The following is a 24871-nucleotide window of genomic DNA, read 5'->3' as shown; positions in this document are numbered from 1 at the left end:
TTTCCGGACCAAAAAAATTTCCTAGGCTATGAACTCATATAGGTGTCTACTGATCATAGGAGGTGAACGGTTTTCTTGAATGAAATAAGAAAAAGGGAGAGAAAAAGGGAAAAATAAAACCTTTACTGAAAGACTGAACTTTCTGTGTTAAACTAACTGGAATTCATGCGTTACTCAACATTTTTAGATCATAAATAAAGCAGTAATATCATTAGAGGAAAAATACACAAATGCTTATTGTATAACTCAAATGTTCCCACCCAGTTTTGTAAAATAGGTTAATGAAAACCTAACAGAAGTTTCTAATAGCATGCACCCTGGGCACTGGCTCTAGAATGGCAAAGATCATCGGGCCCCATGCCTGCTGGCTCTATAAGTGACCTAAGTACGAGGGAGCTTCAGAAAGTTTGTGGAAAAATGTAACAAAAAGATAATAGAATTTTCCCATGAACTTTGGAGCCCACTTGTATAATAAGGATCTTCTATCCTTATTAGCTTAATATTTAAATTGTAGAAGACTGAAAATAAAATAGAAAAAGCAGTACCCTAGCCAAGTCAATTTGGTCTTAATTTTTGAGCTGGTGTTTTATTTTGCCTCAATGCCAAAATAGACACATATAAATGTATGTCACATAATAAATAAAAGTCAACCATTGTTGACTCAAATCCAATTCATTGTGATCTCTTAAGTGTCAGACTGAAACATGCTACATAGGGTTTTCAAAGACTGATTTTTTTTTTTTGGAATTAAATCTCCAGGCCTTTCTCTCAAGGCAACTCTTGGGAGAACTCGAACCGCTAATCTTTCAGTTAGCAGCCAAGCACATTAGCCATTTGCACTGCCCAGGAACTCCACATAGTAGCTAAGTGCTCAATAAATGTTTTTGGATGAAAAAGAAAAGGTAAAGGAGGATACATTCGAAAGGAGAGAAAAGAGAATAGTGTGAGCCCTGTTTCAAAGGCATCCAAATTCACACATCTCAAAGAGTAAAATGCCTCCATGGGAATACTCTTATGTTTGCAATTCATCCCATCATGTCACTTGCTGTCTGGAACCATCCAATGGCTCCCCTTTCCCTGAGGATGAAGTCTAGTGTCCTAATAAGGTCATGAAGGTTTTCTTCATCTGACCTTCACCATCTGGCTAGAGTCATTGCCTGACCATCCCGCTGTCATCAGTCTTCCCATAGCCACATCCACTTTACTCTGAGCTACTTCATCAAGTGCTGTTCCCCCTAAATGCCACCTTCTCTTCTCTCTCACCACTAGACCTGTGGATGGCATGCCCTCTGCCCAGAACACTCGTTTCCTCGGTGTTTACTTGACAACTTCTATTCCTTAGGTCCCAACTTAGAGAATGCTTCTTTCTTGATCCTCAAATACTGAGTTCCGAGGCCTCACCTGGGGTCGCACAGCACTCAACAGAGTGGCTCTCACTCTTCACCGCATCTGCCCTTTTCTGGTCTGTCCTCCCATCCCTGAACAGAAATTTGAAGAGATCTGTACTGTATATCTTGCTCACCCCTGCCTCCCTGGACCATTGCATAGCACAGATCAGTGTTCAATAGAGTCTGAATGAATGAATTTAAGTCTTTATGAAGACTGAAAGAGAATATTACTAATGCCTAAAAAGTCACAGCCAAATAGAAACAGAAGACAAAACATTTGTGAATTTAAAATATAATTGAAAACTATCTTTAATTTACAAAGCTCATGGCCACATGCAACTTTTTCAGAGACTCTTTGGCACTAACAACTGTTGTTAAGTACCATGGAGTCAGTTCCGACTCATAGTGACCCTGCTCGGGTTTCCAAGGCTGTAAATCTTTACGGGAGCAGAAAGACTCACCTTTCTCCCACGGAACATCTGGTAGTTTCAAACTGCTGACCTTGAGGTTAGCAGCCTGGTTCGTAACCACTACTAAATAATGTAAGATGTGGGCATACATAAATGTTTATAGTATTTTCAATATAATATACAATCTTGTTTTCCTCCTATGAATGAATGCATGTAACAAAGTGTCCATTGGGACATTTCAAACTTTCTGTAAACACCACCAAGTTGACCCAGATCTCCACTTCACTCTGCCCATATGCAGAAAATCGGGCTCGGGTGTGGCATCAATGTGTTTCACTGATGCCACAAAAAACTCAAAACAAATGAGCCATAAATCAGGTATAGGCTCTCAACCACTCAGAAGCAATCACTGTCTCCTTCCAGCTACTTACATTACAAGGATGATTTTGTTCATTCCTTGTCCATTTGCTCTTTCAATCAATGCATAGCCCAACTATGAGCTCACTGGTCTTTTGGGGACATTGGTGAATCCTCACTTCTCCTCTCATGAACTGAATATTGCATCTATGGAAATGTACTGCATGCATCAAAAGACATGTGAATAGAACTCTATGTCCCACAGAAACAAGACTTTCCTTTTAGGCTGAAGGTATCATCAGAGGTCAAGACAATCTATCACATGGCTAGGCAGGGTCCGAGTTGTTACTAAAATGGAGATAAATCTGTATGCCTGACCTTCCCAACTCAAGGATAAGACATTGCTTTCACATTGCTGAGAAATGGGAGCCAAGCCTAGAAGCAGAGTGTAGCTAATTCCAACCTCAAATTCCACAATATTTACAGTGTCCATGTTGGCAAAGATTGATTGATGTCAGGAGGTGACCGAGAGGTCATCAGAAAAATTGGAATGGGAGGGCAGCCATCACTCTAGAGGCCTAGAACCTGGTAAGAATCCCTCAAATTCCCTATTTCAGCTTCAGAGTCGGTTATTGGTCCCCAGTGAAATGAAAGTTTCATGTGCATCGTGTCTGCCTTGCTCACAGCTGAATCTTCAGTGCCTAGAACAATGCCTGGTATACAGCAGGTATATAATAAATATCTGTGGTTTTGTTGACTGAAAGTCTCATGCCTTCTTTTAGCACCATGAGCCATAGGTAATATTGTGTTCAATAATATTCTGTTTCCAAAAGCATTTGCTTTGGTATGACTCATAATGACCATATGTTGTTGCTATTGTTGCTGTTAGGTGTCATCGAGTCAGTTCTGACTCATAGAATGAAACATCACCTGATGTTGTGCCATCCTCACAATTGTTGTTACATTTGACCCCATTATTGCTGCTACTGTGTCGGTCCATGTTGTTGGGAGTCTTCCTCTTAACCAATGGCTTCCCTCCACTTAACCAATGGCTTCCCTTTCCCTGAAGATGAAGTCCAGTGTCTTTCTCCAGGGACTGATCCCTCCTGACAATATATCCAAAGAACAAGAGACGAAATCTTCTCACCATCATTGCATCTTAGGAGCATTCTGACTGTACTTCTTCCAAGACCATATACAGATCTTAAAATAGGAAGTTTATACTGGATTATCCAAATGGGCCAAATCTACACATGTGAGCCCTTAAAATCAGAGAACACCATCTGACTGGAGACAGAAATACACAGCAGAGGGAAAAAGTTGAAGAGATCTGTCCTGAAGTCAAATCTGGAGAGATTTGAAGCTTGAGAAAGACTTAACCAGCACTTGCTGTGAAGGGACCAGATGAGAAGCACGAAAGAACACAGACCTGCCAACACCTTGATTTCAGCCTTATGAGATGCACACCACTGAGCTTCACTGTATTCTGACTTCTGACCTACAGAATAGTGAAATAATAAATCTGTACTGTTTTCAGCTGCCAAATTTGTGGTAATTTGTTAAAACGGCAGTAGCAAACGAATATTACCAGGAAGGATACTAAGGACAGAAAGAAGGGCATTCCTCTGGTCAAACTTTGCTGCTCTGCTATTCAGGCTCTAGTCTGCATCAGAAAACAGACTGGAGATGGCAGAGAGACCCCACAGACTTCCCTCCTCTGTTTGAGAAGGTGTGTATGCTTCAGGAAGAACCTGTAGGGAGAGTGAAAGCAAGTCCACCTGCTCAGGCAGCCAGTGCAGCCAAATGAACCCTGCTGAGTAGTGAGACAAGAGAAGTCGCTGCCAAATGGCCCTGACCTCCTGTTAGACTTTATTAGTTTAGCAAACACTGAACACTCAGTCACTTGCCTTTTTCCTAGAGAAAATATTTCATCAACCTGGCCTATCCTTGCACTCATCAGGATCTACTTTAGTTGTGTCCAGGACACATAGTAGTAAGTATTAGATGCACCAGAGAATTTAAAGATGCAATAACATTCTAACTTCAATTTTCATGCATGTTATGGATGAAAGCTTGGATGAAATTTAAAAACTGTAGGATAAGAGAATTTGAAATATGTGAACAAAGAATGCAATTTTTCATTGAAATGTTCACCAGGACCATTTTGTTGGGTGTGACTCTTGATTCCAAACACTGATCTCCAGAAGAAAACTTGTATCTTGCAGGTAATGGTTTTAGTATAAAATTTATATTATTCATATCAATTAAACTACTACTTCTGTCTATTGAGAATCTAATTGTACTATACCAGACACCATATACATGATCAATAATCCTTACAAAAAAGGCTAGAACATATTATCTGTATGTAAAAGAATAGGAAAATTGAAGATTCCAGAGTCATAGATTTAATTACAGAGGTCATGCAGCCAATAAAATGCTGAGGTTGAACTTGAACCCAGATTCGGGGGACCTCAAACCCATGCCCCTTCCAGTCTGCCGTAATTTTCCCATGTGGTCAAAATACAGGCAGTCTCCGGTTATAAACGAAATCCCTTCCTGTCTTCAAGTCAGATTTGTAGGTCAGTCAGAACAGATGCTGAAGGTTCTTAATTAGCCTTACTTTGTTGTTGTTAATAAGTGCCATCAAGTCGGTTCTAACTCAGTAACCTAGTACAGGTTTCCCAGGGAGTAGCTGGTGGGTTTGAACCACCAATCTTGTGGTTAGCGGTCCAAAGCTTATCCAACAGCACCACACCAGTACTTCAGCCTTACTTTAGCACAAGAAAACACTCAATGCCTTTTAGATGATTTAAAGGCTGCACTTATATCACATGCAAGTGACTGTAATAAAGAGTTTGTTGCTAGTAGAGGCTGGCTCAATGGTTTCAAAGTGAGGGCAAATTTACATAACAATTAAAGCAAGGTTTTGCAATAGCACCGTTTCATTGTAAGGTGGAGCTGCTTTGAATGTATGTGGCTTTTCACAGTCCTGCTAACAATCCAGTTTCATATGCAGAGCTCTTGAAGGTCTCTTTACACCTCTTCTAAGTCTCCCTGCCTCCTAGGGCTTCAACCAGTAATTTTTCCCGTTCCAAGACAAATTACTCAAGTTGTTAAAAATTAAGGTCTGTTCCTTTCTCGCTTCATGGACGACAAAAGAACTGGTTCAAACCCCTGCATTAAAGGGTAAAGAGATTTGTTCATAAGATGGACTTTCATAACAAAGGGACTGTCATACTGTTGTCCAAAGGTCATCGGGAAACTGAAGGAGATCCAAGAGAGAGAGAGATGTCTGAAACAGAAACATCCACGCCAAAATAATGAGGAGAAAATTTCATACTATGTCTCTCCTGAAAATCCACATTTGGTACAGAAACACAAGTTGACAGTTTCACTCCCCACAATGTCACTGTTCCCGTTGCAGTTCTTGGAAAATCGACTGGCCACGTGCAATGATGTCTCGTCACACCCATCCACCATCGCACACATGCGAACTACAACCAAGCAGCAGGAGAAAAAGACTGCTGAATGTCAATACTCCCATTAAGACTCTGCTTATTGTATTTCAAAAGTCATTTCATCCCCAAATCACATTTACATGTAACAGTCCTGACTCCTTACTAGGGTGGTGGTGGTGGTGGTATACCGTGGAGTCGGTTCCGACTCATAGAGACCCTGTGTAGGGTTTCCAAGGCTGTAAATCTTTATGGAAGTAGAAAGTCTCATCTTTCTTCTTTTTTTACAGCTGGTATTTTTGAACTGCTAACCTTGAGGTTAGCAACACAGTTCGTTGGTTTGAGGTGCTTGCCATGTACTTCTTTCACATCTCTTAAGCATTTGAAACATCTCAGTTTCTGTTCCCGTCTTGCTGCTGCTGCTGCTGAGAAATTGCTCTCCCTAAAGTCAGAACATGGAGCTCCTCAATTAGAAGCTCAGTGATGCCACTTACTATACTATCATTTAGTTTCTCATTCAGGAGCTCCATGTTCTGACTTTTGGGAGAGTAATTTCGCAGCAGCAGCAGCAAGACAAGATCAGAAACTGAGATGTTTCAAATGCTTAAGAGATGTGAAAGAAGTACATGGCAAGCACCTCAAACAGATCTGACCATGGACCAACCGACCCACAAGGCACACCACAACACAAGATGGAATGGAATGTAGTTGCCAGTCTTGAAGGCTCATTTCCATGCACTATCATGTTTAATCCTTCCAGTCAGAGAGATACTTTCAGGTAGAAATCTGAGGAGCTGAGGACTATACTCATTCTACTTTCAGTGTAACTCAGTCTTGATGTGACGGGTGGGATTTTACTGGGTTCTGCACACAACAGGTGTTTAATGAGTAAACAGAAGGGAAAAAAAATTGATGGGCACCAGAATAAATTTGAATGTTTCTAAAAACACTCATCTTTGCAAAATTTGAGTCCTTTGAGATGTGAGCATTGCTGTCTTGTAAGTGAAGCAAAGTAGTAAACACAGGCAAAACAGTCAATGGAAATGGTCTTCCATTTACCCTTCAACCCTCTCTATCTCTCAATGCAAAAAACAGCACCAGGCTACAAAAGTGTGCACCAATGAACTAGGGCTGCACACAAAAATATACCTTCCTTGAAATTATAATATAAAAACATTAATGATGCAATCACACGTCACTAAACAAAGCCTTTTTTTTTCACCATTGAAACAAAAAATATTTTGCAAATTAAGAAAAATGAAAAAGTTGATCTTAAGCATTCAGCGTAAGCCCTTCACACATACCTGGTCATGTTTACCATGAACATTGAACTGGTAAAGTCCAAGAACACACACAGGTAGTGTTACTGCCACCTTCACCTCAGACAGAAATAGCAGCACTACAGTATCAGACAGTCAAGCAGAATACAAGGACTTCTCGATAGTCAGTTAAGAATATAAAGCTTATATGAAGCTAAGGTCACATTCTAGGGTATGATCCAATCACAGGATCCAGAAATTGAACATTCTTAGACCCACTGTCTCTGTAAAGATATCATGCTACATAAAGTACTAAAGGATGCCATTTTCTTTTATTATAATGAGGAATATTTCTTCCCAGACACAGCTCTTCTCCAGGACTCTTTCCCTTCCTGGTTTTAAGGGAAGGTACTGGCAAGTCAGAAGCACTGATGGCATTGTAGAATAAGCACTGGACTGCTAACCAAAAGGTCAGCAGTTGAAATTCACCAGCTGTTCCCAGAAGGAAGATAAGGCTTTCTGTTCCCATAAAGATTTATGGCCTCTGAAACCCTATACATGGCAGCTATGAGTTGGAATTGAAATGATGTCAACAGGTTTATTGGCAAATTAGAGAGCTATTTGGTGAGCAGAAAACCAGAACAGTGAATGTTAAATGATGCAACTGCGGCCATTTTGGGTGTTTTCAGAGTTCTCAGAAAATTCAGAGAAATATACCTGTTTGGAAACTATACATAATACTCCAATGACCAAAACGCTATCTCAAAATTCTCTGGTTACGAAGATATGTCAAGTCTCATGGTTTGCTTCTCTAAACTACTATTTCCTAGGCAGATCTAGCTTTTGGGACCTTTTTATTCCCTTTGAATACATCTGTCATTGAGTTAAGTATTGGGTAATTACAGAGTTAACTATGGCATCATTTTGTTTCTACTATGGCAGCCCAGAGTGTCTCTCTCCTGGTGGACTTTTCTTTCCCATCAAGGGCTTTGAGGCTCTTTTTCAAATAGCATAACTCTTTCTAAAAATTAAATTGTATTTTTAATTAAGATCCAGAAATCACACACAAAAAATGTCAGGTCCTCAGATGGAGCAGCTGAGGACTCAGAACCCAGGAAGGGAGAGGGGCTGTGTGCTGAGGACTGGGGAGCAGGCTTGTAGTGTATACCCTTTGGTTGGCTGATGATGCATGGAGGGGACTGTAACCATTGCAATGAAATAATATACAATAGGATGAATGTAAAACTGATGTTCTCCCGTGTAAAATGTCACATAAGTCACAATAAAACTTAAAAAACAAAAAATGGCAGGTCCTCTCTGACTGAAACAAGCACAAGAGAGTTTAGGCAAGTCCTGAGTCACACTCAAAACTCTGACAGAACATTTAAAAAACCATTGAACTAAACTATGTTACAATCTTCAGTCAGCCCTATGACTACAAAAACAAAATCACGTCCAAGGAAAAGTTTCACATTCCAAAAGCATTAGTGCTTGCAGCTTCTCCACACAACAAGTCTACTTACCAGGATCGGTTTTAGGATGTCCATGTTGGAACGAAGTACTTGCTCTGCCGCTTCCAGTTTCTCCCTTGGCAGGCTGCAAAGCATGGAAACTTCTTGGTCACCAAGTTGAATCACTTCTCCTAATTTTGATCCAATGCACAGATTGATCAAATGTAACTGGTATCCATTCAAAAACACCTGAAAGCATTTTGTGAAAAGAGAGGCAAGCAAAACTGGATTACTAAAATAGGAAGGTGGATCCTCAAAGGCTTTTGGGAGTCATAGTATCAGTTGAAGATCTTAGCATGAACATCACAGTGATAGTCAAATACATGGAGTTGCTTTACTGAACTTGGGGGTATAGCAACGCATGAATTGCCAGGATATTTCAAACCTAGATGTTGTGTTTGATGTATTATCTCCCACACTCATGTCTCTCTTGCAAAGGGAAATCCTGAATCTAACTCTTTCACAAAAGTGACACATGCTGCACCTAAGAGGAATCCAGTGTTTGAACGCCCAGAAAATGTTTTATTAAAGAAAAACTAGTCGCAATATTATGGAACTTATAGCATCTTAAACTGAGATTGGACTAAACTCTGAAAAAAATAGTATGTGACTTATTTATAAGTGTTGATATTTAACTGACGCACGCACAAGAACTATTTCAAGTAATTTCAGAATGTGAAACTATTCATCTCACTTGTCTCCAGGTTTCTCCTCATTTCCTGGATGGGCCAATTCTAATTCATTCTACTTCATCACAGTTTGTTGTTGTTGTTAAGTGCCACTGAGTAGTTCTGACTCATAGGGACCCTATATAGGGTTTTCTGAGGAGTAGATGATGGAGCTGAACCACCAACCTTGTGGTTAGCAGTCCAGTGCTTATCCTGCAACACCACACCAGGACTCCAATTCATTCATTTCAACAGACTCCTAGAAAGTCTTTCCTTGGTCATATTTTGTTTACCTAATTGACTCTTCTGAGCCTGACTAAATTGTGCTTCTTCATACATTGTCCTTAAACAAGTTCACTAAAAGGACAGGTCTTCATAATAGTCCTCACTTTGTACCCATAGTTGCTGGAACATTATAGACAATAAGTATTTGTTGAGTAAAAAAGTGAATGATGTAGATTCTTGGATTTCATTACTACGTCCCTGGTTAGTTTACACTAGTGCAGCTAAATCTGCTTGTGGCAGTACCTAATATGAATGATGGACCAATGGTCCAAAGGTGTCTCAAGACCAGCACAGCTTTCTAAATCTACAGAGCATTTGGCCTGCCATGATTTCCATTAGGTTTTCATCTACTGCCGGAAACTCAAGCACACTTTAGTTTTATTTCTTTCTCTAGTCCTTGGTCCCAGACCATCAGCCTATCTTCAGAACACTGACACTGAGCAACTCTCATTACCATGGAAGAACCACCTCCACACTTAGGATGCCCCTAATTTGAAACAGATCATGTAGGACAGAAATAAAATTGTCAGGGGACTAAGTGCAACTATTTTCAAAAGAATCGTGCTAAAGACAACTATTTTAAAAAGCCTGCTGTCTTTGGCCTATCTCATACCTAGACAGCTGGTAAACACAAGGCGTACTCCTCTAGTTTCCTAAGGGCAATAAGCGCATTTTTCTCATTTTAAAAAATTCTAGATAATGTGGAGCAAAGACTTTATTTTCAAGCATAAACATTTCTATTTCTGCTTATTGTATGGCCACAGGGCAGGGTTCAGTATCAGTTCTCCTTACTGCCAGAGAAGAAACTTGAGAACGTTCTCCAGAAACCAATAACCATGCAATCTTGTCTGCTACCTATTACACAGGAACTGGAGGACAGATAACCAATGATGCCAGAGGAAGTTTTCTAGCAATCACTATTTTCTCATTTTCTTTACTTTGGTTCTTTTTTGAGCTACAAGGTGTAGCTCAAACCAACTTTGCAGTCCAGTGAATTGACTCACAATGCCACACCAGGACTCCAAAAGAAGCATTGAGTTTTTAAAATCCCTTGTCCTAGATTTTAAGATGTATCTATTCCTGATCAATAATCCTCAGCCCTGAGTTACTGTCTTCCAAATTGTGAAATTGTAGAAAGAAAGAAAAAGAAAAAAAATCAATGTAACACAAAATGGGACTCTGTTAGGACGAAGCCCTCACAAATATCAATTGACAAGCAGGAACTCAGTTTTATTTCAGTCAGGGGGCCACCCACAACACCAGGCTGTTTCTTAGTCCATAGTCTGAATGGATTAGCAATACCAGCAGGAGCAGAAAAGGGAAATTAGGTGAACTGAATGTGAGCCAACCATCTCCTTTCCCACCACTGCAAAGACAAGGCTTTACTTGTTTCTGTCCATACATTCGACCAGCATAATCACCATCAACCCCACTGAGGGAGCCCGAGGTGAAGTTTACCTTGTGGAGACTGACATTAGCCCTCATCAGCTTGTCCACAGTCGGCCTCGGCAGAGAGAGGTTATGATGTAGGAATCCAGAGAGGGTTTCATTGTCCACCAGAAAGTCCTGAAGCGTCAAACCTATCAAGAAATCATGTTTTATTCTCTTTTAATATGTAACTCAAAAAAGTCAGCAGGATGGCGCAGGTGAAGAAAAAAATATTATTGATTGCCTCGGTTTCAGCCAGTTGGTGCCCTCAGGTGTCTGGCTTCAGCACACAGAGAAATGAGGTTAGGGGGGCTTCGCCTGTCAGGAGGAGCATGAAAAGATTGCTTTGTGAAAATGAGTTGAGCCGTACTCTACATGAACTCCTAGGCTCATGCGGTGCTACATGCACACACTGCTTTGCTTTTCAAGAAAGAAGACAAACCTTTTTAATGATCTCACCCTTTCCACCTGAGCTTTGCGACACAGTTGCCGTTGCTCCCACCTCCCCAGTGCCATCTCACATGGCTAATATGGGAGGCTGATTTCCTCCTGAGACAGAACAGTGATTCTCAGACTGCAGTATATCAGAACCATCTGCAGGGCTTGTGAAAACACAGGGGGGGCTAGACCTCATCCCCAGAATTTCTGTTCTAAAATGCCCCTTTCTAAGCTCCCGAGTGATGCAGATACACTGGTCTAGGGTTCCACTTTGGGAACCACTGACGTTGTAGAGCATCGTGCGTCTCAAAGCACCGTCACAGACGTGGTTTCATATAAGTTCCAAAGCGTAGACACATGGAGTCCCAAAGCCCCAAAGGACTGCTGTGTCTTAAGAAAACACAATCCTATTAAATGACTGGCTAGCTAAAGGGTTTCTTAAAGAATCCCTTTAAATGATAAGTTCTCGAATCCATATAAAACATGCTCTGAGGCAGTGTGGTAAAGCAGAAAAAGCACTAGTCCAAAAACCCAAAGTCTAATCTCCAGAGTTGGAGGCTGTGTGTGTGTGTGTGTGTGTGTGTGTGTAGTAAGGGGTTGCGAGGGGGTAGTTGTACTTGGGTGTTTTAGGTCATCCTTCTGAGCCTCAGCTTTTTCATTTCTGATGAGCTGTCTGACCCTGAAATGCTATCATCTTCCATGTCCTATCTCATGTGACTGTCCTTGTCTTCTCCTGCCACACTTCTTCCTTTAAGGATAAAACCAGCCCATCCTGGCCACATGGCCTGAGGAGTCCCCTTTAACCTTCTCATCATTTGCAGAACCATGGCCTCTAGACCTAGGCACTCACTGACCTCTAGGGGGCACACCTTACAAACCTAAATGGTGCCCCTGAAGAGAAATAAAGACTAGATTTGAGAAGCCACTACAGTGTGAGGCTTAAAGAGACAGACCCGGGTGTCATGTGCAGAGATCCAGAAGAGAACCCCTAATACCCAACCAGTGTGAACCAGATATATCGTGCTTGAAGCCACTGAATTACACTTGAGTAACAACAGTTATACAAAGAAGAAATTGAGAAACAATTCTATGGCTGCACCTCACTTGGCTTACTCCTAGTTAGTCCTCATGATACCCTCAAGAAGCTGTCCGTAGGCCCAGTTAGTGCCCCATCAGTGCTTCCCATCACCGACATTATAGTGCTGTCATTGGGCTTACTTCCACTACCACAGTTAAGCCTCAGAGCACCTAAGACTCACTCAGGAAGTGTGTGAAAATGCAAATTTGGGGGCCCAGTCTCCAGAGATTCTGAAACAGTGAGTCTAGAGTAGAGCTTCAGAATCTACATTTCTCATGCACTGGGGGTCTGTGAACCATACTTTCCTTACATACGGGTGTGTCTAGTACTGTGCCTCCGAGACACAGAATATGGGTTTTATTTCTGTATTCCCAGCACCCAGAGCAGGACCTGGTGCAGAATTACTGCTCAGTGAATAACGGCAGACCAATATGTACTAGGGGAGGAGATTAGGGCTGGGAAAACTCAAGGAGTTTTCTTCTTGAGCTGAGCAACATCCCAGGAGATTTCCACTCCTCTGAGCAAGTCCAGGAGGAGCCCAGAAGAGTCAGGACGATCAGAGTCACACCCTGAGAACAAACATGAGTCTACTAATGTCTTGAATTATACAAGGGTCTTCAAAAATTCGTGGGACAGAAGGTGACATTCAGGGTGTCCCAGTTTCCCTGTGGTTGGGGTACACAGGAAAGAAGGTATAAATGCTGGGGAGAGGTAGGGAAGCTTCAGCTGAGACCTGATGTGAAAAGCCAGACACCAAGCATTTTGGAATACTGAAACAGATACCATATTTTGAGTCAGAAAACTTGAATTCTGTATCCATTTATTGGCCAGGTCATTTTGCCTAGTTTTGCCTCAGTTGCATTTCTTATGAGGGTAAAAAAATGACCTCTCTGAGCCCTTTTTTAACATATCAGCTGACCTCCATGGACCAGGTGGGCTGCCAATTCCCCCTGAGAACAGCACCCAGCCATGGGATAGGGAACTTCAGAGCAGGCGCCTCCCTCCCAGGCAGGGTTGTAGAAGTGTGGGAGGCCAGCCCAGGCAACACTTGCAGTGGGTCCAGGTCATGCAGCAACACTCTGGAGACCAGTGAATGTGCTCAGTGTGTTTATAAGACGCCTTTCTTATGTCAACAGGCCCTGAGGATGAGAACAGCTGGATGTGATCAAACTCCATCCACCTATCAGTGAATCCCTTGGACGAGACACAGGCCCAAGAGGCTGATTAAACAGTCCACAACCCTTGCACATTCATGGTGTGGTGGAATGGCTGGGTGGGGAAGCAGCAGGGAAGGCCCAAAAAAAACTGTAGTTTGATCACATGAATATATGCATGCGAGATGATCACACACTACCACCATCAATTGCAACCAATGTGGATGCAGTAAAGTGGAGTGGTACGCTGTCGACTTACCTGAGCACTTAAGACAAAACAAAACAAAAAACTCTAATGCCTACATCACACCCCGGAAAAACTAATAAGAACCAGGCATCAGGACTTTCTTTAAACTTCCCAAGTTTTGTAGTCAAATTTGAGAAACAAAGCTGGGGTAGAAAGATTAGAGATTTGGGACCAAAGACACCTAAGTTAATTTTGGATTCTGCTTGTTTATTAGCAGTGTGGATTGGAGAAAGTCACTTTGACTTCCTGAAATGATCTGTACCACCTATGAAGATGGCATGGTGCTGTGGGTTAATGCATTGGACTGCAAGGTCAGTTTAAACTGTAAGGTTGGCAGTTCAAACTCATCAGCCACTCCTCAGAAACCTTTTACAGGGTCGCTATGGGTCAGAACCGGCTTGACAGCACTTAACAACAATGCCTTTCAAAGAGATGAGGACCAGAAATTCTTATGTAAAGTATAAATAGTATAAATAGTATGCAACCTACACATGCCAGCCACTCAATGAATGACAATTATTTTGGGATTATTGACAAAGACTCTTTCTCTGAACTTTACCACTATACCAAAGTGAAGTAGAGGGCAAAGATGAGGACAAAGTCCCTGCCTTCAAGGAACACTACGGCTGATAAAGGAGAAGAAGAGGCAAATCAACAGAAAAAGTAAAAGGAGGGATGAAAAATAACAGAAGTAAGTTAATGAAAGCATCTGACCAAAAAGAGGTCTATCTGCAACTGCTTCATGACAGTTCTGGTAAAGGACAATCTCTAGTCATGGAGGCTGGTGAGGAGAAAGTAAGGACCACCATGTCCACAGGAACGAGGACACCCTGAAGTCATGGTGCTGTGCATCTCCATAAATACTTTAGAATGAATTAACTAAATGAATAAGCAAATAAACAGAGAGGAGAGGCGCATTCTCAAACCATAAAATTCAGAAAACAGAAAGCAAGAAAGGGCATGGTGTGAGACCAGAATAGGGTGGCCTGCTAATCTCAGTCATCTTTATTGTGGAAGCTACAAGGAAAATGGTTGAAGAAGCCAAGAATATAAAGACATCCAGATGTCTGAAACAGACCTTCCCCACATAGTTTGGCTAACTCCTAATACTTCTTCATGACTTAGTCATGAGTCATCCCCTCCAGGAAATCTGCCCTGACCTCCCCACCAGTGGTTGGGTTAGGAGGCTCCCTCTGTGCCCTAATGGTAATCTATGCTTTCCTCAAGCACCACAAAGCTCAAACAGCAGTTGGCTGTGCACACACCTATTTCCCTAGAAGAACAGAGAACCTGGAGGACCAAGAATTTAAGTCCAGAGCTCATCAGAGCCTGGTTCCAAGAAGGCACTCAGTAAGTATTGATGGATGAGTTAATGAATGAATGAATGAATGAATGAATCCATACACAAGTAGTGATGAATAAATTAATTTATGAACTGATGAGAACCAGAAAAAAAGTGGCCAATTATAGAGACGCCAATACAGTTTGCAGTGGTTAGGGTCAAGGTGCAGCAAGGCCCAATGTGAAATAAACTAAGTCAAGGTGACACTAGGTTTTCTCTAGGTACACTCAGCTGCATCACACCTGAGGTCCATATAATGCCTGTATTCAGTAAAAGACAGCTAACATCATCATTTCCAGAAATCACTGAGTCCATTAACTGCTTGCTAACTCGACCCTACAAATGCTTTCAGAAAAGATGAAAACAGACATGATCTTGCCAACAAAGTCAAGATGTTGAACCTGTGCTCTAGGATATATAAATGTATCGGTACATGTATGTATGTGCATATGTATGTGTGTATTATAAATTTGTCTACCTAGGTTCTTGAACCAGAATTATTGAATTCTTGCTGCTTATAATGCCTATAAGGTAAAAGGGGTGAAAGTGATTGATTTCTCTATTCAGAGTCTTATAGAAGACCGACTAAATCTTGCATTTTACACACAGCCCGCAGGCACATTCATGTGTGCAGAGTCACAACAAAGGTGAGCATCAGTGTAATACAATTAGGAAGAAAGACTAGATTGGGATAAATAAGGCAATAATGGGAACACCTGGTGAAAAGGGCAGTCACTCAGCCACTGAACTTTGTTCAACAGAGTAAGTGACTGCTCCTCAGTCTTCCTATCTGTAAAATGTGTGGGTTGTAGAAAATGGGAGCCGAGGTCTTCTTTCTCCTAATATTGTAAGGTACACTAGGAGTAAAATTAAATCAGCACCAGTTACAGATTAATTCAAGTCTAGCTCTGCTGTTATTAACTGTGTAACGATGAACTTCACTTTTTCTTTTTTTTCTTTTTAATCTCCCTGGGCCTTACTTTCCTTGGATATAAAATGCACAGATTGTTGTGAAAACCAAGTCAAGAATGTGAAAGTACTCTTTCAGAAGAGGGAGAGAGCTGACGAGCACTAGGTGTTTACGCGGTTAACTGGAAAGCTATATCACAGAACACAAACATCAATCTCTGTGCTACCCACAGTATTAAATATGAAGACCTATTGCTGACAGGAAGACTGAGAGTGAGAATCTAGCAAGAGACCAAGCAAAAACTTTTCCGCCACTCTCTTAAATACAGGCATCCCAGTGTGGCACTGTAGGAGAAAGCACTGGACCACAAGGTCACTTTGAACGGACAGGTCACTGGTTCAAACTCATCAGCTACTCCTCAGAGACTCTATACCAGGTTGCTATAGTCAGAACCAAATCTATGGCACTTAACCACAACAACTCTTCAATATGGATCAAAATAGTTGAAACCCTGAGGTCAGCCTCCTTGGTTTTGCCTTTAAGAAGCAAAGGGCAGCTATCCATTTTCCAAGAGGTAGGGTAAGCACTGGACTGCTACCTGCAAGGTCGGCAGTTCAAAAGCACCAGTCGCTTTGAAAGAGAAAGATGAGGCTTTCTGCTCCCATAAAGATTTAGAGCCACGGAAACCCTATACAAGGTTGGAACCCACTCAATGGCAGTGTGCTTTGTTTTGGGTACAGTGAGGAAAAAGAAAAGATAAAAAGCCAGGAGCTTAGAGTCTGAAGGCTGAAACAAGTGAACTGTGCTCATGGAGGTTGTCAGCAGAAGAGTGGGACCCGTCAGCTTCCTCCACTCTTCCTGAGCCAAGTCTCTGCCCTGGTGAGCACAATGCTCATTCTCAGACAGCTAAAGGGTGTGGCCCAGAGAGGCCCTGCACCCAAGCCGGCTTTCCCAGCCACTAAGTACAGCGTGATGGTTACGAATCAGGCTGCTAACCTCATGGTCAGCAGTTCAAAACTACCAGCTGTTCACCAGAGAAAGATGAGGCTTTCTGCTCCCATAAAGATTTACAGCCTCGGAAACCCTGTACAGGGTCGCTATGAGTCAGAACCGACTCCATAGCACAAAACCACCACCACCAAGTAATTGTTCCTTCTGCTTTTCAGTCAGCCTGAAGTGCACGCTAGTCTCTACCATGGGAGCAGAAGAGAAGGCAGAGGAGAAGAAAAGAGGAAGGAGGAGAGGAGGAGGGAGGGCAGTGGCAGGAAGGCGGAGGAGGGAAGCCCTAAGCAACAGCCGCTGGGGTTACTCTCGGTCAGTGCCCTCAGCCTCCAGCTCTGGTTTCAAGACAGCCTAGTCTCTTTTGTTCTACTTGAAAAGGAACCACAGCAATCAGCTGCTTGGGAAGTGGGTGGAGGAGGCAAATGAAAAAAGGGGACGGGAAAGAGAGATCCTGTCAGCATCCAAGGCCCAGACACTCTTTTTTAATGGACCCTGGGTAGGTCTCCCAGCCTGCCTAGTGGGCACTGGTCTAAGTGGGAGGCTGAAGGGAAGAGCTTGGGGGCCAAATACTTACTGGGGCTTTATGCAGCCTAAGCTAGAATGGCCTGTAACAAGTCCTGAAACATTTTCTACTATCAAAAGGCTTGTGGACAAGCGACACACTCAGGTGTCTTTCGGGGTGTTTTTGTTAGGACTTGTTTTCCTGATGCCAGAATCTACTTTCTTCTTCAAGGATAGTTACTGTGTGCTCCACTGAGGGGCTGACCCTTCTCTGGAAAGACCTGACTGTGGAGGTTCCAGAGAAAGGGGAAGACAGGGTGCGTGACATGGTGAGGCACAGAGCCCCAGGACCTCCCTGTCCTTCATCTGAGCCTGGCTTCCTTCTCAACAACGAGGGCCTGCTAAGAGATATGAACACTTACCCAAAAGTGCTCAGTTTAAGAATCTGGTTTGAATATCAGCTCCGGTTCTGTGGTCTTAGAAAGGTCACTCAAGTCATGAAGTCTGTTTTCTGTTAGTGCTGACCTACTTCACAGGGGTGTTGCTTAAGAGAGCACACTAAAGATGCTAAGTGAGCAAAGTATCCCTTTAACTTGTACACACTGCCAGAGATAACATACACTGGAAGTTAAACAAGTGCAAAACAAATGTAGACAAAGTTGTGGCACTGTAGGATACTACTGGATTGCTAACCACCAGATAGATGTTCGGTTCAAACTCAGCAACTGTTCGAAACCCTATACAAACCCTATACAGCTGTTGGAAACCCAATGTGGTTCTAACTCATAGCAATTCTGTGTAGGGCTTTCAAGGAGCGTCTGGTCAGTTTGAACCACTGACCTTACAGTTCAAACCAACCTTGAGGTCCATTGCTTATCCTACAGAGCCACACCAGATATTCCTTAACCATTTCATGACCCAATTATATTCCACTTTGAATTTTTTTTTTTTTTTATACCATGTGTTTCTCTTAATAGGAGACATGCTGAATTAACAAGCACTTCTGAAATTTTGTTATAAATCACAGGTGTTTATACGTATTATGTGGGACACATATGTCCTTCTTGACTCTCGAATAGGATTATGTGAAACATACTTGATACTCTGGAAAGGGTTATTGGAGCACACATGTCCCTCTGGACTCTACACCACCTTCTAGATCTTTTTACAGGGCATCTAAAAATGCAGTATTCACATGAACATGGAATCTTCTGAGAAAGGCAACTTCCAAATAATTTACAGAAACCCAGAAATATATGTATACAAAAGCTTATCTTTCAAGAAAAACAAACAGAAACAAAAGTTTTGCAAACTCACACCTCCAGGATGCATCACCTCTTTGAAGACCCTGTAAAAATAGTGACTTGCATCTCAAACACTTCTACAGCTCCTCTCTGGAGCTGCATGCACTGTCAGTGGGAAAGTGGTAGTGTGGTGGTGATGCACTGTGAAGTCAGTTCCAACTAACAGTGCCCCTTTATAGGGCTTCCAAGGCTATACATCTTTATGGAGCAAAAAGCCTCATCTTTCTGCCACAGAACGGCTGGTAGTTTCGAACTGTTGACCTTGAGGTTAGCAGCTTGACTCATAAGCACTACGCTACCAGAGCTCCTAGTAGCTACCTAATAGACCCTTGTGGTTGTTGTTGTTCTTGTTGTTATGTGCCTTTCAGTCCATAGGATTCATAGCAACCCTATATAGGGTTTCCAAGGAGCGGCTGGTGAGTTTGTACTGCTGACCTTGCAGGTTACAAACCGACCCTGTGGTCCAATGCTTATCCTACGGTGCCACACTAGGACTCCCAATAAACCACAGAGAAGGAAAACGTAGGTGGATGTTCTTTGTCCCACGGGTCATGAAAGTCTCAGTTTACTTATCAATAAAATGGAAATAATAATACCAATCTGCTGAAGCTGTAGGACTTGACTGTATTATTCTATTTAGAATAGAAAATAGCATTATTACCTGAGCCAACTTAGATTTTGGACAAAGTATCATTCTAAGACTGTCCTTTTGTGTCTTAATGCAATAGGAATTGTTGTTAAGCACCGTCGAGTTGGTTCCAACTCATAGTGACCCTGCACAGGGTTTCTGAGGCTGTAAATCTTTACGGGAGTAGAAAGCCTCATCTGTTTCCCGTGGAACAGCTGGTAGTTTCTAACTGCTGACCTTCAGGTTGTCAGCCCAACTCAAACCGCTATGCAATATAGGAGGGCCCAAAACAGGAACATTTTGGTATGAAACAAACTGAACTCTTATATGGCTCTTGCTACCCACAGGGTAAATAAGTCTTATATTGGAGAAGCAGGAAATAGCAAAATCAAAACAAAAATAAACAAACAAAAACCCTTTTCCTGCTACTCACAAATAGAAAGTTTTAACACAGTTTAATATGTGGGGTACATGCTGTCCTGCAATTGAATGCAATTCTTTTCTATTCTTGTATGGATAAAGCTGACCTTTGATTTGACTCAGTTCAAGCAAGATTTCAACATAGTTGTTAAACACGCAGCCCCTGATTACAGCTCAGTTGGAAAACCAACAGCCTGGGCCCTGGGACACAGCCTGGATTTGACAGGTCTGAGAAAACCTTCTCACTTTATGTGAAGAGGTTGTAAATGTGAGACTCTAAAATCCTAAGAACTTTTGGCAAGTGCATACAGAACATGAATTACAGTCACTGAAAATTTTCAAGAAGTTTCCAGTCTGATTACATAATGTTGATACATATGTCATCAGATCTCCCATCAAGATGTCACAGAAGGGGCCAACAAAATCAGAAAACAAACTTTGGAACTGCAACCTCAACTTCAGCAACAGCGATGGAGTTTAGACGGGAAAGATCTGACTGTGAGTCACAGGACATTCTTTCTAGATGGGCCCTGGGAAATGGTCCACCTGTGTCTGTTACCCAGGAAGCTGGAGAGTGAGAAAAGTCTGGCATTTCTCTAAGAAGCCCCTTCTGCCTCCTCTCTGCTCCCAGCCTGTCCATGCCCAGTGTCCTGTGACTTTGGGGACATTTTTGGCTCCCCAGTGCTTATTATACAGCATAAGGTGTAATAGGGAGTCCTGGTGTGATGCTGTGGGTTAATGCACTGGACAGCAAAGTCATTTGAACTGTAAGGTCAGTGGTTCAAGCTCACCAGCCTCCTCAGAACCTCAGAATTTGGAATCGACTCGACAGCACTTTATATCTTCACCAAAAAGATAATAAAATATTATTTGTTTTAAAAAAGATGTGGCGCTGTAGGATAAACAGTAGACTGGTAACCGCAAGGTCGGCAGTTCAAATCCACCAGTTGTTCTTGAAAACCTTATACAGGGTCACTATGAGTTGGAACCGACATGACGACACAAAACAACAACTGTAGCAGAGTGTGGAAGAGAAAAGTTCTCACCCTGCCCTTGTCAGCTGTGCTTCCTTAAGTAAGTTTCTTAACCTCTCTGACTTCAACTTCATGTATTACAACAATAAAAAAAAGGAATAAAAATCCCTGCCTCATATGACAGGTCTGAAGATTCAGTGAACTAAAAATGAAAGACAGGTATCTATTATGCACCAGCTGGTAAACTGCATGCTTTGCCTTTATCCACACATTTATTTTTTACGGCATCCCTGAAGGATATTACCCCTATTTTGACACTTCAGGAAACTGAGGCACAGAGATATGTGAAGCTGCCCAAGGTCATACAGCTAATGAGCAGCAGAGTTGGGATTCAAACCCAGCCAATCTCACTGACAGTCTGTTTTCTTAACCACAAAATTATATTGCCCAGTGGATGTTTGCCAAGACATTAACAAACCCTTCTTTCAATTGCCTGCTGCAGCCAATTATCTTGCCAAGTCACCAAAATGTATCCGACCACTCTAGGGCTCATGTCTTTTTGCCTTTCAAAGATCAAGGAATAACGAAGATGTACAAAATAAGTTCTTAGTAATACCAGTATAACTAAAAGTCAGAAATTGTGACCCTCTTCCCTAAGTGAAAGCCAGTATAAGTCTTAGGACTTATTTCACCAATGTCTTGGTCAAAATCGCATTAGAACAGTCAAATAAACCAGATTTGGGCCATGCATATGTACAAAATGGCAGCCAAGGCACTGACTCAGCACAAAAATATGACCAAAAGGATGTTGTTAAGTGCTGTGGAGTTGGTTCCAACACATAGGGTTTCTAAGGTGGGTTTGAACTGCTAACCTTGTGGTTCACAGGATAAAACAACTCAAAACCCAATTCAGATGTCAAGATGTGTATACCTCTACCAAGATCTCTCCTCCTGTCCCTCCCCTTTCCAGCCCTTAACTCCAACACTGTGGCATAACCTCCAAAGTGGCATCTCCAGCCCAGTGACAAAATGCCCGAAGTTCTTCATTTTCTTTCCTGCTAAGTTCTCATATGCTTCAGAGGACTCTGCATACTGGAGAAGAGGCATTTCACAAGCCCCCTGCAATTGGCCCAGAATCAGGGAACCAGGGGCCATGGGAGTCCAGTTGTAGCCCTAACCATCACTGGGGGAAGCTGAAATAGCCATGTAGGTTGCCGAATTCCAGAAAGAATGGCTCTTGCGGGGAGTGTCCCACAAATCACAGGGCACATGGTATCCACAGACATTTGTCACTTGGAAACCCTCAGTACAGCTCAAAAGACATTCCTCAGCTGTCCTGCAAACTCAGACTGACCCAAGTTGTCAGGTCCAGAAAATTACCTTCTTCTGTCCCACAGAGCACCCACTAGGTTCTGTAGTTACATGTCCTAGAACAGTGCCAGAAACCTAGGACATTAAGATCTTGGCTGAAGACAGAAATTGTCAAGTCCCGTACTCCCAGCTACACTACACAACCCCTGTTCACACCGGTTGGGTCATGCTGATATAGGCAGGGAACTTCCACAGGGCCCACGCAAGCCCAAGAATTGTACCCAGTGCAGCAATGTGAATCAAATATAATGAGTAGCAAATCAGAGTCTGAAATGTTTTTTGGTAGGATGTGGTAATAATGTGGAATCTAAAATGTATGACAAAAAAGAAGTAAATGTTGTCCTTTTAGTTTCAAAAACCCAATGGCACAATTAAGAGGTTGAGAGCAAGTAACCTGCAATATTGTGTATTTAAAACACTGAAATTTTGGCTGACGATACATAGAATATGAATCAGCAATGTTATGTGTGTGCCAAAAAACCTAATGTATCCTCAGATTGCATTAGCAAAAATATGGTCTTCAGACAAGGAGAGTAGGAGTCTGTTTCTACTCTGTGCTAGAATAGTATTGTAGTTTCTGATCAGCTTCAAAATGGACATGTTGCTGTTGTTAAGTGCCATCGAGTCAGTTTCAACTCACAGCGTCCCTCGGTACAACAGAGTGAAACACCGCCCGGTTCTGCGCCATCCTTACAATCCGCGCAGTGTCTGAGTCCACTGTACGGCTACTGTGTCAATCCATCTCATTGAAGGTTTTCTGCCTTTTTACTGACTATTTTATCAGCCATAGTATCCTTCTCCAGGGACTGGTCCCTCCTAATAACTTGTCCAAAATACCTAAGACAAAGTCTCACCATCCTCACTCCTTAGGAAGAAGCTATACTTCTTCCAAGGTAGACAGAAGAGTGGCAGAAATTGGGAGGATAATATTCCATAAGAGAAAATGAGGACAGCTCACTCGGAAAAATCAAAGACATGTGGCAAAGAGGAGAAAAGCATGAAAGCTGTCTTCAAATTGTTGCTGTTGTTCAGTGCTGTCAAGTCTGTTCTGACCCACAGTGACCCTGTATAGGGTTTCCAAGGAGTGGCTGGTGAGCTTAAACCGCCAACCTTGCACTTGCGGTTCAGACGACTTTGCAGTCTAGCACATTCACCCACAGTGCCACACCAGGGCTCCAACTATGTCAGTGAAAATTGAACTAGACTCATTCTCTAGAAAGCATAACAGCGCAACTGCTTCCTGACAATTAGGGCCACTTTTGAGTGGTGCCTACATATCATGCAGAACCATCTGTAAATCAAGCACAAGTTTTCTCCTCAGTTACAAGATCATAAGAAACTCCCTATGAGGCCATAAGTGTAGACTGGAGAGGGGAGGTAATGTGTCAGGAGTGGAGATCATGGGTCATTTGAGAATCACTTCCTCAGTCCTTCAGGTCCTGCTCGAGCCTGGTCTCGTATATACCACTTCCATTCAATGCTGTAATGCTGCTCTGCACATCCAACTTTATCACTCTGTGGTCAGACACACCCAGTTCATGATGGGTAGCTCTGGTTACATGGTGGCTTGGTCCCCACAGTTAGGTGTTTATTCTCTACTGAGGCTGGGTAACAAGTGAAAAGCTATTTCTCAAAAGGAGAGGAGTTATCTGCAGAGGATGGTAGGACTTTGCTCCAAAATCCTAAGGGTCTACTCTGTGATTCCCCAGGAGGGACCTGCCAAAGACTCCAAACTGCATCTCTATGTGCCACTCACTGGCACTTCAGGCACCATTGCTGGATCATATGGGCCAAGCAGTGGAGCAGCCTTCATAGCAGCCTGAACCTGTTGCAGAGCCTTCTCATGTTCTGGGCCCCACTCAAAGCTAGTAGCTTAATGGAGTCCTGAGTGAGCCTATAGGGTAAATACTAGAACTGCTAAACACAAGGTCAGTGTTTTAAACCCACCAGTTGCACTCTGGAAACTCTGAGCGACTCTGAGTCAGAACAGACTCCACAGCACTTAACATCAACAACCTTCAAAATGATATATCTTGTGAGAAATAGGTTTCCATTTTGGGGAAGTAGGTGTGTGGTAGGGAAATGTATGAGGAGGGCAAGGTTCTGGACTACATTAACTCCAAGAATCCTTCGGTTCCTGGGAGTGATAGTACAAGAAGTCTGAGGCCATCGTGCTGTGAGTGGAGGTAGTTAGTGAAGATAAACACAGGTCTCTAAGTAGGGTCTACCTGTCCCAGACCTGGTTGTTAGGTGCCATCGAGTTGGTACCGACTCATAGCGACCTTATGCACAGCAGAATGAAACACTGCCCGATCCTAGCCAACCTAACAACTGTTGCCACGCTTGAGTCCATCGATGCTGCAACTTGGCCAATCAATCTTGTTGGGGTCTTCCTTTTTCTCTGACCCTCCACCTTACCAAACATGATATCCTTCTCCAGCAACTGGTCCCTCCTGACAACATGCCCAAAGTATGAGAGACGAAGTTTGGCCATCCTGGCCTCCAAGGAGCACTCTGGCTATACTTCTTCCAAAACGGATCTGTTGGTTCTTTTAGCAGCCCATGGCACTTTCAATATTCTCCTCCAACACCATAACTCAAATGCATCAATTCTTCTATGGTCTTCCTTATTCACTGTCCAGCTTTTGCATGTATATGAGGTTATTTAAAATGTCATAGCTTTGGTCAGGTGCACCTTAGTCCTCAAACTGACACCTTTGCTCTTCAACACTTTAAAA

The 24871-nt window shown here is 42.5% G+C and overlaps 1 protein-coding gene across 2 annotated transcripts in view; it reads right to left on the bottom strand.

Moving 5' to 3' along the window:
- The window catches only part of ABCA1 (ATP-binding cassette, sub-family A (ABC1), member 1), a 125761-nt gene that overhangs the window by 78427 nt on the left and 22463 nt on the right, over positions 1-24871 (bottom strand). Inside the window, exons 5-6 of one of the 2 annotated variants that reach the window (XM_006864701.1) lie at positions 10795-10916; positions 8392-8572 (exon numbers count right to left, since the gene is read on the bottom strand). In XM_006864701.1, the coding sequence (XP_006864763.1) occupies positions 8392-8572; positions 10795-10916 (303 nt within the window). The remainder of the gene's footprint in view (positions 1-8391; positions 8573-10794; positions 10917-24871) is intronic. The other variant, XM_006864702.1, reaches the window with a different exon arrangement.

The sequence above is a fragment of the Chrysochloris asiatica genome, unplaced genomic scaffold (assembly GCF_000296735.1).
Source record: "Chrysochloris asiatica unplaced genomic scaffold, ChrAsi1.0 scaffold00069, whole genome shotgun sequence".
In the NCBI taxonomy this organism is placed as follows: Eukaryota; Metazoa; Chordata; class Mammalia; order Afrosoricida; family Chrysochloridae; genus Chrysochloris; species Chrysochloris asiatica.
The sequence above is the reverse complement of the archived record's forward strand: the minus strand, read 5'-3'. Positions and strand labels throughout refer to the sequence as shown.